The 12,958-nt window shown below is 33.6% G+C and overlaps 1 protein-coding gene across 1 annotated transcript in view; it reads right to left on the bottom strand.

Moving 5' to 3' along the window:
• The window catches only part of VPS50 (VPS50 subunit of EARP/GARPII complex), a 140,228-nt gene that overhangs the window by 33,948 nt on the left and 93,322 nt on the right, over positions 1-12,958 (bottom strand). Inside the window, exons 17-20 of the mRNA XM_022586009.2 lie at positions 11,077-11,167; positions 8,172-8,348; positions 5,243-5,361; positions 1,312-1,418 (exon numbers count right to left, since the gene is read on the bottom strand). Coding sequence (XP_022441717.1) covers positions 1,312-1,418; positions 5,243-5,361; positions 8,172-8,348; positions 11,077-11,167 — 494 coding nt within the window. The remainder of the gene's footprint in view (positions 1-1,311; positions 1,419-5,242; positions 5,362-8,171; positions 8,349-11,076; positions 11,168-12,958) is intronic.

Below are 12,958 nucleotides of genomic sequence, written 5' to 3'. Positions count from 1 at the left end.
ATAACTAAGACCAGAGGGTAGAATTAGAGACAGAGACAGAAATAGAGATTTTGGTTTACCATGAGGACAAGATTTCTACCAATTAAATCAGTCTAATAGCAGAATGAGTAGTCTTCCAAAGTAATATGCTTCCAGCAATTGTAAGACATAAAACAGAGGCTAGATGGCCACCACATAACAGATGCAGTAAAGAAAGAAATGCTCATTCTATGGTAAATTATACCAGATGACCTCTTCAGAATTCTTCTAATTCTGATTCTGTAAATTCTAGAGACTAACTCATGATGCTAGGTTCAGTTAGCATTCTTGGATAAAGAAGGAAAGCTAATTCCCCAGCAATAATCAGCCAAACAATAGCTTTTTAGAATCTGTCATTTTTCTGTGTCATAAAAATACATAATTTTTCTTTTCTGCTCAGTTCATTATTATAAGTTTCCACACTATTTTCCCTAAAAGAAAGTGGGACTTCTTAAAAAAGTCTTCTTTATCCTATTCATTAATGAAATTTAGAAATTATCTTCAGGAACACAGACTATTTTATCAGAGCTAAGAGTAATTAAACCAGGCAACAGGAAATTATCATCTCCATAAACAGAAGACAGAGATCTTTACAGAAAATCACTAAGATTCTTGACTGTTATAGATGACTTAATTAACATGAGAAGACATCTCTATAACTTATTTGTCAAATGTACAGACCTATTTGTGAAATACAAAGGTTGAGATAGCATATAAAATTTTGAAATACTGATATTAAAAAATCCATAACATCTTCAAACCTAAATATTTCATACGGCATTTCTTCATGCTATTTGCCTTCTACAAAATCATCAATAAAGGTCTTATCTGTAATAAGAACATTTCCTATGGTGTGAACATTTAGCTTATAGAACTCTTGTGTCTGAAAATGCCAGAAAACCACCAATCACTCTGCCTATCTGACAAGAAGATTGCAAAGATCAATGAAACAATTAAGTACAAAATATTGTGCAAATATAAAACTGGTATTATCATCATCCTACATGTACCTCTAACTCACAGAGAATTTTTCCACTACATTTCTATTAATTGGAATATTTTAGGAAAAGTGGAAGATACAAATTTTAAGTAGTTAACTAAAAAAGAAAAACTGACATTAATATTAGTATTATACTATTCGGAACAATTAAGATGAGAAGGCACTGACATATGACCATCTTAAATCATTCACTGTGGTGGGCCCTGGAGTACCCAATGAAAACCCATTTGGTAACAAATGTAGACTAATTTAACTGCTATAATAATGTTTTTTTTAAAGGTGTAGCTACTTACCAACAAGTCTTATTACATTCAGTGTTGTATTTGTTAAGATGGGTGCATTCACTTTATTTAGACTGTAATCTGATTTCTTCCTGCTTTTTAGAGTCTCTCGAGAAACGCTTAATATGAGAAAACAAAACAGATTTGCAATTAGGGTTGTCAAGTAGTAAATCAATAAGTAACTCAGCTTAGGATCTAATTTGCTAATTAGTTAACTGAAAATCACCAATTAGTTACTGAAAATCTTACCACTTATTGGCTGGGTATATAGAGATTATCCTCCTGTCCTTACAGAGCTTACAGTCCAGAGGGGAAGAGAAATCAGTAAACAGAGAAATAAAGTACTATAATGTATTTCTTTGGTTCTCAGACATTAATTAACAACCATTAAAAGAAGCTATGTCACTATATTGTAGCAATGTTTTCTTAGGTCAGTCTCCCAAGGCAACAGAAATAAAAGCGAAAATAAACAGATGGTACCTAATCAAACTTATAAGCTTTTGCACAGTAAAGGAAACCATAAACAAAATGAAAAGACAACCTATAGAATGGGAGAAAATATTTGCAAATGATGTGACTGACAAGGGCTTAATTTCCAAAATATACAAACAGCTCATACAACTCAATAACAAAAAGACAACAACCCAATCAAAAAATGGGCAGAAGACCTAAATAGATACTTCTCCAAAGAAGACATACAGATGGCCAACAGGGACATGAAAAGATGCTCAGCATTGCTAATTATTAGAGAAATGCAAATCAAAACTACAATGAGGTATCAGCTCACACCAGTCAGAATGGCCATCATCAAAAGTCTATAAATAATAAATGCTGGAGAGGGTGTGGAGAAAAGGGAAGCCTCTTGCACTGTTGGTGGGAATGTAAATTGATACAGCCACTATGGAGAGCAGTATGGAGGGTCCTTAAAAAACTAAAACTAGAGTTACCACATGATCCAGCAATCCCACTACTGGGCATATATCCAGAAAAGCCAAAAGCTCTAATTCAAAAAGATACATGCACCCCAAATGTTAACAGTGGCATTATTTACAACAGCCAAGACATCGAAGCAACTTAAGTGTCCATCAACAGATGAGTAAAGAAGATGTGGTGTATATATACAATGGAATATTATTCATCCATAAAAAAGAATGAAATAATGCCATTTGCAGCAACATGGATGGGCCTAGAGATTATCACACTAAGTGAAGTAAGTCAGACAAAGACAAATATTATATGATATCACTTACATGTGGGATCTAAAAAATAGTACAAATGAACTTACTTACAAAACAGAAACAGACTCACAGACATAGAAAACAAACTTATGGTTACCAAAGGAGAAGTAAGGGGGGATAAGCTGGGAGTGTGGGATTAACAGATGCATAAAAATAGATATAAAATAGATAAACAACAAGCATTTACTGTATAGCATGGGGGACTATATTCAATACCTTATAATAAACTATAATGGAAAAGAATTTTTAAAAAGAATATATATACACATATATGTATAAGCAAATCACTTTGCTGTACACTGAAAACTAACACAATATTGTAAATCAACTATACTTCAATAAAAAACAAATAAACAAAAAAAGAAGTTATGTCACTTTAAAAAATGTTCTAGGAAAATTGTACATCAACTGTACCAAGCATCCTGATTTCAGACCTACAAATATGCAAAATACCTTCCTTAGAATCTGGATTAGGCATAAAGTATAATGGTAAAGTCTGGAGTTGGGGGGCAGCACTAGATTCAAAGAAAAAGTAGAAGTTATATGGTAAGTACAGAAAAAAAGGGGACAACATGTAATAAGATCGGAAGTAAGAGAACAGAGTACGCTTAAAGAAGCGCAAGGAGTTGACAGTGGTAGCCTGGAGAATGAGTGGGCAGAGGGAAATGTGATAAGAAAGGAGGTAAGTAAAGGTCAAATCACTGAAAGGAAGTGAACCTCATGATTATAACGAGTATGAACCATATCTTAAATGCAGTGGTGAGCCATTAAACATTTTAACCAGGAAAATAACATGATCAAATTTGTATATAAAAGAAAAATCTAAATTTGTATCCAAGAACAGATTAGAAAGGGTTAAGACTGGAAATGGAAAGCCACGGTAAGGAGGCTGATTCAATAATCTGGCCCAGAGATTTCTGCATGAACTAGGATGGTAGCAGTGAAATACAAGAAATTTTGATAAATTCAAGAGACACTTAGAAGTTGGAATTGATATAACAGTCAACTGGTTAACTGCAATCAGTAGTTTACATTGTGTATATTTCTTAGGGGTAGGTTAAAGACAGTTTAAGAGGCTGCATAACCCTACAAAGAATGCGAGGACATACACATATAGTGGCAGACGTTTGTTCATTTCAACTTAATTAGACCTTTTCTTTTAGTAAAAACATACTCAAAACATCTAATGAAAAAGTCCAACAAAATAGTTCTATTCAGTTCATAATGGATCATAGATGTAGATAATTAAATACCACATATTTGTGTAAACCAATGGAAACAAATTTCCCCAATTAAAATATCCCCAATTATATGAGTTGTTCACTTTTGAGGTGAGAGATTACATCAATCAGGGTGTCAAATCAATCAAGTATTCACTAGGTACTTTGGGGGTAAAGGGTAGGGAAGACTATACTTAAATCTATCATTAAAAATAAAGTATATTTGCGGTCACTCAATATCTGATACTCAGTCATGAAACTACCTCACTCACAAATCAGAATCAGGCCCAATTTAAAGAAGGTGACAAAAATTCTTATACAGTTACAACAGTTTTTGAAGAAGACAGTTTATCATAAAACAAAACTCAAGTACAAAAATAGGAACCTTAATAGAAGGCTCAAAATATCAATGACATTGGGAAGATTTTTCTGTATTTACTAGATTGAGGCAGCAAAGCCACATACAAAACAAATGACTATTTTCCTCCTTGAGAAAAAGGAAATCAATGTGAAACATAAATTGATCTATGTGAAGCATAAACCGCCTCCAAAGGCGGCACTGATTCTATAAATCAAAAGTTTGTTTTTCTGCAAAAACCACTGATCTCTAGATTAAGAGCTCTTGGGTTATACCCATTATCAAAAAAACTACATTTTTAGCCTTTCAGGAATCATTTTTAAAATACATTAATTTCTCAGGGTATGTGCCCAGTAGTGGGATTGCTGAGAGTCATGTACCACAATGTTCACTGCAGCTCTATTTACAATAGCCAGGACATGGAAGCAACCTAAGTGTCCATCAACAGATGAATGGATAAAGAAGATGTGGCACATATATACAATGGACTATTACTCAGCCATAAAAAGAAATGAAACTGAGGTATCTGTAGTGAGGTGGATGGACCTAGAGACTGTCATACAGATTGAAGTCAGAAAGAGAAAAATAAATACCGTATGCTAACACATATATATGGAACCAAAAAAAAAAAAAGAGGTTCTGAAGAACCTAGGGGCAAGACAGGAATAAAGATGCAGACGTAGGGAACAGACTTGAGGACACGGGGAGGGGGAAGGGTAAGCTGGGATGAAGTGAGAGAGTGGCATGGACATATATACACTACCAAATGTAAAACGGATAGCTAGTGGGAAGCAGCCACATAGCACAGGGAGATCAGCTTGGTGCTTTGTGACCACCTAGAGGGGTTGGATAGGGAGGGTGGGAGGGAAATGCAAGAGGGAGGAGATATGGGGATATATGTATAGCTGATTCACTTTGTTATAAGGCAGAAACTAACACACCATTGTAAAGCAATTATACTCCAATAAAGATGTTTAAAAAAAAAAAAACAAACAGTAACTTCTGTCACATGACACTATAACCAAAAGAAAAGTTTAATGAGTTTTTTTCCTTAACCTTTCAAGTAAATCCTATATGTTAAACGTGCAACATAAAATGAGAAATACCATAAATTCCAAGATAAATACCTTTTCACAGGAGCATCGCCTGTCTGTTCATCAACATAATCTTGTTTTAGTTCCTCAGGAACATCACTGTCACTGTCATACTCCTGATAGGCACTTTTTTCTTGTTCATCAGATTCATACTGAAAAGAACACAGTATATTATTCAACAATGGGCACGAAGAACCAACCTTTCTTGGAGTCTTTCAACACAGTAAAAAAGTATCCAATTTTATAAGAAGTACATTACAGATGAAAGTTCTTCATAACTGAGCTTTAATTTTGCCATCAAGAAATCATATTAACTTTCCATTTTCTTCTTTATCATCCTACCTTAACCAGCTCAAAAGAAAATACAAACATTATATTTCAAATGCTTATAAATGCCCAAAAGAATCTCCATATAAACAAATGAAAACAAACACATACCCTGCTAGACCTTAGAACAAGGAAAAGAGTGTTTAGTTGATTAAAAAAACTCTTCCTTCAAGTGGTTTCATCCTATTTATTTCCATTTTGCTAGTTCATTATAAAAAGCTTGAGAATATAATTCTGGTACGCTGGAAGTATTAAGTCAGCTTAATTAAACACAACACACATGCTAATATTCTATCTAATTCATTATGATGAGATTTAATTCCAAGGGCAACTTAGAAAATTAGGCTTAGCACCTATGGACTACTGAGAGCAAGGACAAAAATGGTGGACTTGCTCTTGAGAGGAAGAGTGCCTTTTCATCATCTTTTTGGCACCATGGCCCAGTGCCGGCAAGGGAGAAGACAGTGGAGTCCATGCACAACAAAGGAAGCAGCGGCAGTACCACCATCATCATTGCTGATTAGTATTATAAACTAATATGATTAAATAATGGCTAACATTTATTGAGTTTCAACCAAGTACTGGGCTAAGTGCTTCCATAAATTGTCTCACTGAATCTTCAAAACAATTCTATGAGGAAGTTTTGTCCCCATATGCCAGTTGAGGAGACCAGTATAATGACAGTAAGGGAAGAAGTCAGTCCCCTAATTCAACAACTATTTTTTAAGAGTCTAAAGCATTACGACAGGCTGTTTTAAGATGTGGACCCTGACCCTCAGGACTTATGCTGTACCTGTGAAGATCAGATCACACATTAATAACTACAAACAAACATTAGAGACATTCTCCCTCACTTGTACACAATGTGATCCTGGTGGCATTCAGAAAGGTGTTCTACACAAACTAGGGTCAGTTCCACAGTACAACAGATCCTCATTTCCAAGAATTCTTTATTTGCAGATTTCCCTACTCGATACAATTTGTAATCCCAACATCAATACTTCATGACACTCCTTGGTCATTCACGGATATGTGCCATGTGGAGTGGCAAACACTTTTGAGTCACCCTACATACATGTTCCCAGCTAAGAGCAAGCAAGGCGACACTCTACCTTCTTATTTCAGCTCTCCTGCTGTAAGCAAGTGCCCTTTTCAAAGTCTATTTAGTGTCACATTCTTAAAATTTTTGTACATTTTGCTGGTGATTTCACTGTTCAGAATGCCCCCCAATCATAGTACTAAAGTGCTGTCTAGTGTTCCCAAGTGCGAGAAGACTGTAATATGCCTTAAGGTAAAAATACGTATGTTAGATAAGCTTCACTCAGGCATGAGTTACAGTGCTGTTGGTCATGTGTTACAATGCTAACGAATCAGCACTATATTAAATTAGGTGTCTTTAAGGAAAAACACACATAAAACAAGGTTGTGTATGGACCAGTTGGTGAAAATGTTGTGACCAGAGGCTTGCAGATACTTAATCCCATATTTTGCTTAAGAACAACGGTTCTGTATTTGTTAATTCAGAGTTCGTGCTTACTTTATTGAACACAACTGCCATAAATAATGAGAATCAAATGCTATGTGAGATTTAAATTAACAAATCACCAGTGCAGAGGGATATATTATTTCAAAAATATTGGAATGACTTAATTCCTTTCAGTTTAGTCTACTTTATAGAGGCAAAATGTCACAAAGAATCACTAAATTATGATTTTAAATATGGTTCTCTACGGAATAACTTCTACTTCATGATAAAACATGATAGTGGTATATTTTCATGACAATATTTTTAAAATTATATCTTCACTTAATAACAAAAACAAACCAAAAATATGGAGACAAATTCAACAGATTTTTGTCAAACCCAAACAGTTTTCACTTCAACTTCATCAAATCTAAAATAAAAATTATACCTAGTCCCTCTGGAAATTAAATACTGTAAAAACGCCCTACAGGTAACTGTGAAGTAAGTATTTCCTCATTGTAAATATGGGGAAACTGAGGGTCACAAAATCACAATAACTTGCCAAGATCCACACAGCTACTCAATAATAAAGGTCATATTCATTCATCTGCCTGCAAACCTTTCCATTAACTCACACTACTTCTAGTTTATACTGTTTTTTGCGCTGCTCAGAGTGCTGTTAAAACATTGTATTCCTAAATCCTCAAAATATCCCTGCCAGGTAATTAAACAAGACATTACCCTGTTTCAGTTAAGGGGACATGGAACAAAATGACTTCCTTAGTTACCCAACAAGTGGCGTTGAGAAAAAAGTGCAGATGATCTATTCCTTCATACATCTGTCTATCCAATAAATCATATAATTATGCAGTGAATAAACTATGCTCCTACTCAATTAGTAACCTGGTAAGAACATAAAGAAATCTAATAACAACATAAAATAAACATAAAGGCAAAACTTATCATTCAAAAGGACAATGTCAACAAAGCATACTGGAAAGCCATTCATTACCTGTACAAGTAGTATTACAGGTGTCTAAGTATATAGGTAGGAAGGTGGGTGGTAAATGTATGAATAAATCTAGTCAATTACCTTGCTCATTGGGTACAACACGCTCAATAAGAAAATCCCACTAATGTTCCACAGTATGTTTTAAAAGCACCGCATACCCCATTAGAAGCCAGGACGTCTTCTGTTTCTTCATCTTTGTGGTCAGCCTGAATTTCAAATGGATTCCCACCACTACAGTACTGCTCAAACAAGGTTATCATTTTTGAGGAAGTTGAGGATGGCTGCTTATTGGGTGAAACTGATGGGGAACGTGACTGTTCCATGAATTTAAATTCCTAGATGTTTAAAAAAAAAAAAAGGAGCCAGATCCCTTTTAGCCACAACAATAAAATTCAAGTACATAAACATATTCCATCAATGCAGATGTAGTTAGTATAGAAAACAATCCTATTCTTTAGGTTATTCTTTTTTTTTTAGGTTATTCATTTTTAAATCTTGCAAGTTATCTGAAAGCACAAACTTGGACATACATGTTCAAAGGTTTTCCTAAAGACAAATCAGTCGCTGATGTCACTTAAAACAGTGTTATCTGCATCAAGCTGCTTTTGGCTTACTTTATGGAACTCCACAGAAAATTTTTTTAAATAACTTCAATTTGAATGATAATTCTAAAAATTTTTACATAACAGCAAAAGTCCTAGTAGAGTACAGTTTTAATAAAGTCATTCATAAAAACTAATTGTTGTTAAGTCAAACAGCTTGCACTATTTGAGATACTCTATGTGAATACATTGAAATCCAAGCATAAAAGATATACCTTTCTTTGTTATATTGATGTCTATAAACTTTCATTTATTTTTCTTCATATACCAAGAAGCTGACAACAAAAATACATGCTGAGGTCAGATGATACATCTTCTAGTCCTAGCTTGACTTTAATCCATTATATTCCATTAACTTCCTATATAATATTGGGAATGTCCCCTGATTCTCTATGCCTCCATTTCCTCATCTGTAAAATGAAAGGGTCGATCTAGATCAAAGAATCACAAATACCAAAACTAGATAGTTATAGCACCCAGTCCAAATCACACACTTCTCAGATGAGGAAACTGAGGCAGTCCAGAGGGATTCAGGTCCAAGTTCAAGATTATACAGCTAATTAGAGGAAGAGATGGAATAATGGCTAAAGTTCTTTAGAATTACAAAACTCTTGATTTAATGATATTTAACAAAAATTTAGTACACATTTTTCTTATACTTTTTAATCATTTTAATATTATTCCCCAATTTAAAATTTTTCATATTCAGAGATAATCTTCTTTAAAATTACATTGGTTTACTAAGTTTCAAATGATGTGTTTAGTTTCTTTTTAAATTGCAGCTACACATTAAATCAGATCCACAATAACGCTTAAAAATCAGGCCATTACGGGCTTCCCTGGTAGCACAGTGGTTGAGAGTCCGCCTGCTGATGCAGGGGACACGGGTTTGTGCCCCGGTCCGGGAAGATCCCACATGCCGCGGAGCGGCTGGGCCCGTGAGCCATGGCCGCTGAGCCTGCGCGTCCGGAGCCTGTGCTCCGCAACGGGAGAGGCCACAACAGTGAGAGGCCCGCGTACCGCAAAAAAAAAAAAAACAAAAAAAAAACAGGCCATTATTTTAAAAATTCTAAACAAGGGGTGACTATAAATTAATAAGACAAAAAATTTTTAAAACAAAATCTACAGGAATACATGTGTCAAATGAACACTATCTCAGCTGTAAACAGCTTTCAATGTAATTACTTTTTTCCCCCATTGTGGTTACAACATGAGATCTACCATTAAAAAAACTTTAAGTGCACAGTATAGTATTGTTAACTACAGGCAAAATGTTGTATCATAGATCTCTAGAACTTACTCATCTTACATAACTGAAACTTCAAGGTAACCACTTTAAAGGATATAATGCTCACTTGGATGGAAATGTTTCAACGTACCTTGTAAAAAAGTTGTTTTCTAATTACAGCAAGTTTATATACACGTGTACCCCCCCCACACACACACAAATTGATGGTTAACTACAAATTCAAATAAAAGTATTTAAATAGAGATTCTAAAATCAATGCTGGAATTCTAAATAATGTTAAGGAATCATCTTAATTTAATAACTAAATAATGTTAAAATTAATGTTAACTTGATTGTCTTTAAAGCATTTATTAATCAACATGTTTCAGTGTATTTAATATTTCCACATTAGGAAAGCAATATGATAAACCTGGATGAGAAGTAAGCTATTATACAATATGAGCATAAACACTGTCCCTTTAAAAAAACTTTTAATCATGTATTCTTTACATTTATCCAGGAATAAGAAAATTCTTTCTAGAAAGCCATTTCTTCTAAAGGCAAAAACTACACACTCAACTTTCTAAACAGGGATCTAAATTTATATACTGTATTCTGATATTTGATATTTGTCAGATAGGACATGGTCTACCACACAAGAAATATTTATCTATAATATGTTTCAACCAAGAGAAAAAAAAATAAAGATATTTTCACATATTACATTATAGGATTCAAGGAATCAATTAACTAATAAAACTTAGTTATGTTTTTTTTTATAAGTGCCTCTTTTATCTCTGAGGCATTTTCTCATTACAGACAAATTTATGAGTTGCAGCATAAATTCAGAACCTATTAGACCCTTTAAGAAATGACAAATATTCTGCAAATATAAGCATTTTCATTAAAGACCATCAAAATATAACTGATTTTTCTGCAAAATTTAAATGAAGTAGACCCTCTTCTGAAATCTAAAGAAAACAAATTATTTTAATTGTGACTCTTCAGGCAAAGGAGTTTTCCTCAAGTGTATAAAATGAATTTGTAAAAAGAGACAGATTTTGACATCCATTAAAGTATCACCTTGTAAAAGAGGCTTATTATTAATCACTTTTAAGGAAAAAAGGAAAGGCACTATTTCTTAATTGAATTATTTTATAAATGTTTCCATATATATGGTTTGCTTTTAAAGATGACTACATAAAAGACTGATTTATTTGCTCTTAAACTTACATGAAGCTGCAAGATGCTGAAATTTGACTTAACAGGACAAAGCTCCCAGGTCTCATTTTCTAGAAACATTCTCAGTTCATCAAGCCGTGTTCTTAAAAAAAGAAAATGAATACTCCAAAAAATAAGAAAAGTACACTGCACACAAGAATATAACAAAAACTATTATAGAGTTATCATCATGATCATAATCAACTTTGAAAACCCATTCAGACCAACACAGTAAACACTTTTACATACTTGTTAATATCTTATCATCTGTAAGAGAAAACCCACAAATATTTACTAAACTCAGAATATTTTTACTATATTGCAAAAATAATGAATGCATAGGAAATGATATTTTTCTTAAGGGACTGAACTAAAAGCTACTCACCAACTCATGTACTTAAGACATCCTTAGCTATTAGTGCCAAAAAAAAACAAGAAATAATTTATAGGGTTTATAAAACCACAAATGCTAAACATGTTTTATGCTAAAAAGCATAGATCTTAATCATTCTTACTAAGCCAAAAGATCAAGTTGATTATCACTATCTAAATATATTTTAGCTCAGGGCCTATCTATCTCCACACAGCATTTACCAATTAAATTAGCAAGTATGGCACTTAAATTAGCAAGTAGTCACATGTCATACTGATTTCTTCTTTCTTTAATGCTATTGCTCTTACTGTCTCTCCTGAGTAATCAGTACATTATAGGAGCAATTCCAGAAAAACAAATACTTCCTGTTAACCCAGAAAACAAAGGGCCAGGGTCTGCCCTATTCTTCCTTCTTCCTGCAACAAGCCTCATTGTTGTTTCCAAAATCAAGCTAAAAACAAAATCTAGATTTTTTTAAATCCACAGGTTCTAAAGTAAAGAGGGAATAAACAGTAAAATCTGTGAAAAGCAGAAATTGCTCCAAATATTAGAGTTAACAGACAAGGACTTTAAGATAACTACTATAAATAAGTTAAATAAAATAGAGAAAAAGATGCACAAAATGGACAGAAATGAAAATTTTAAAGCATTGTAATAATAAAAACAAAAAAGAATCAAACAAATGTTCTATAACCAAAAAAATACAATACCTCAAATTAAAAACTGATTGAGTAAGTCAAACAGCAGAAGACAGGAATAATGAACTCGAAGACAGTGCAACAGAAAATATCCAAACTGAAGCACAAATGGAAAAAGAAAAAAGGAAGAAAGAGAAAAGATCGTAAGAGATATGGGAGACACATTCAAAACATCTAGTATGCATGCAGCTGTATGGAGAGGAGAGAGAGAAAGCGCAAATGAAATATTTGAAGATGTAGGTAATGACTGAGAATTTGGCAAAAGTGATTGTCTCCATACCTATCACCATATACAAAAATTAACTAAAATGAATCACAGATCTAATGTAAGAACTAAAACTATAAAGTTTACAACTCTTAGAATTCTACAATAAAAAGATAAATAACCCAATTTTTAAATGGGCAAAGGCTTTGAACAGACATTTTTGCAAAGGAGATATATAAATGATCAGTAAGCACATAAAAAGATGCTGAACATCATCACTCATCAGGGAAATATAAATCCAAACCATAATGAGGTACCACTTCACAACCACCAGGATAGCTATAATCAAAGAGACAGTAACAGGTACGAGCAAGGATTTGGAGAAATTAGAACTCTTATATAGTCCTGGTGGAAACATAAAATGGTGCAGCCCCTTTGGGAAACTTTGGTAGTTCCTCAAAATATTAAACATAGAATTACCATATTACCCACCAATTTCACTCTGTATTGGTTTCCTGTGGCAGCTATAACAAATTAACAAAAACTGGGTGACTTATAACAACAAAAATTATAATCTCACAATTCTGGAGCCCAGAAGTCTGAAATCACAAGGTTGAA

The sequence above is a fragment of the Delphinapterus leucas genome, chromosome 9, assembly GCF_059928025.1.
Source record: "Delphinapterus leucas isolate spDelLeu-1000000601 "Yukka" chromosome 9, BTC_Dleu_Yukka2, whole genome shotgun sequence".
NCBI classification, from domain to species: Eukaryota; Metazoa; Chordata; class Mammalia; order Artiodactyla; family Monodontidae; genus Delphinapterus; species Delphinapterus leucas.
This window is presented reverse-complemented; position numbering and strand designations above follow the sequence as displayed.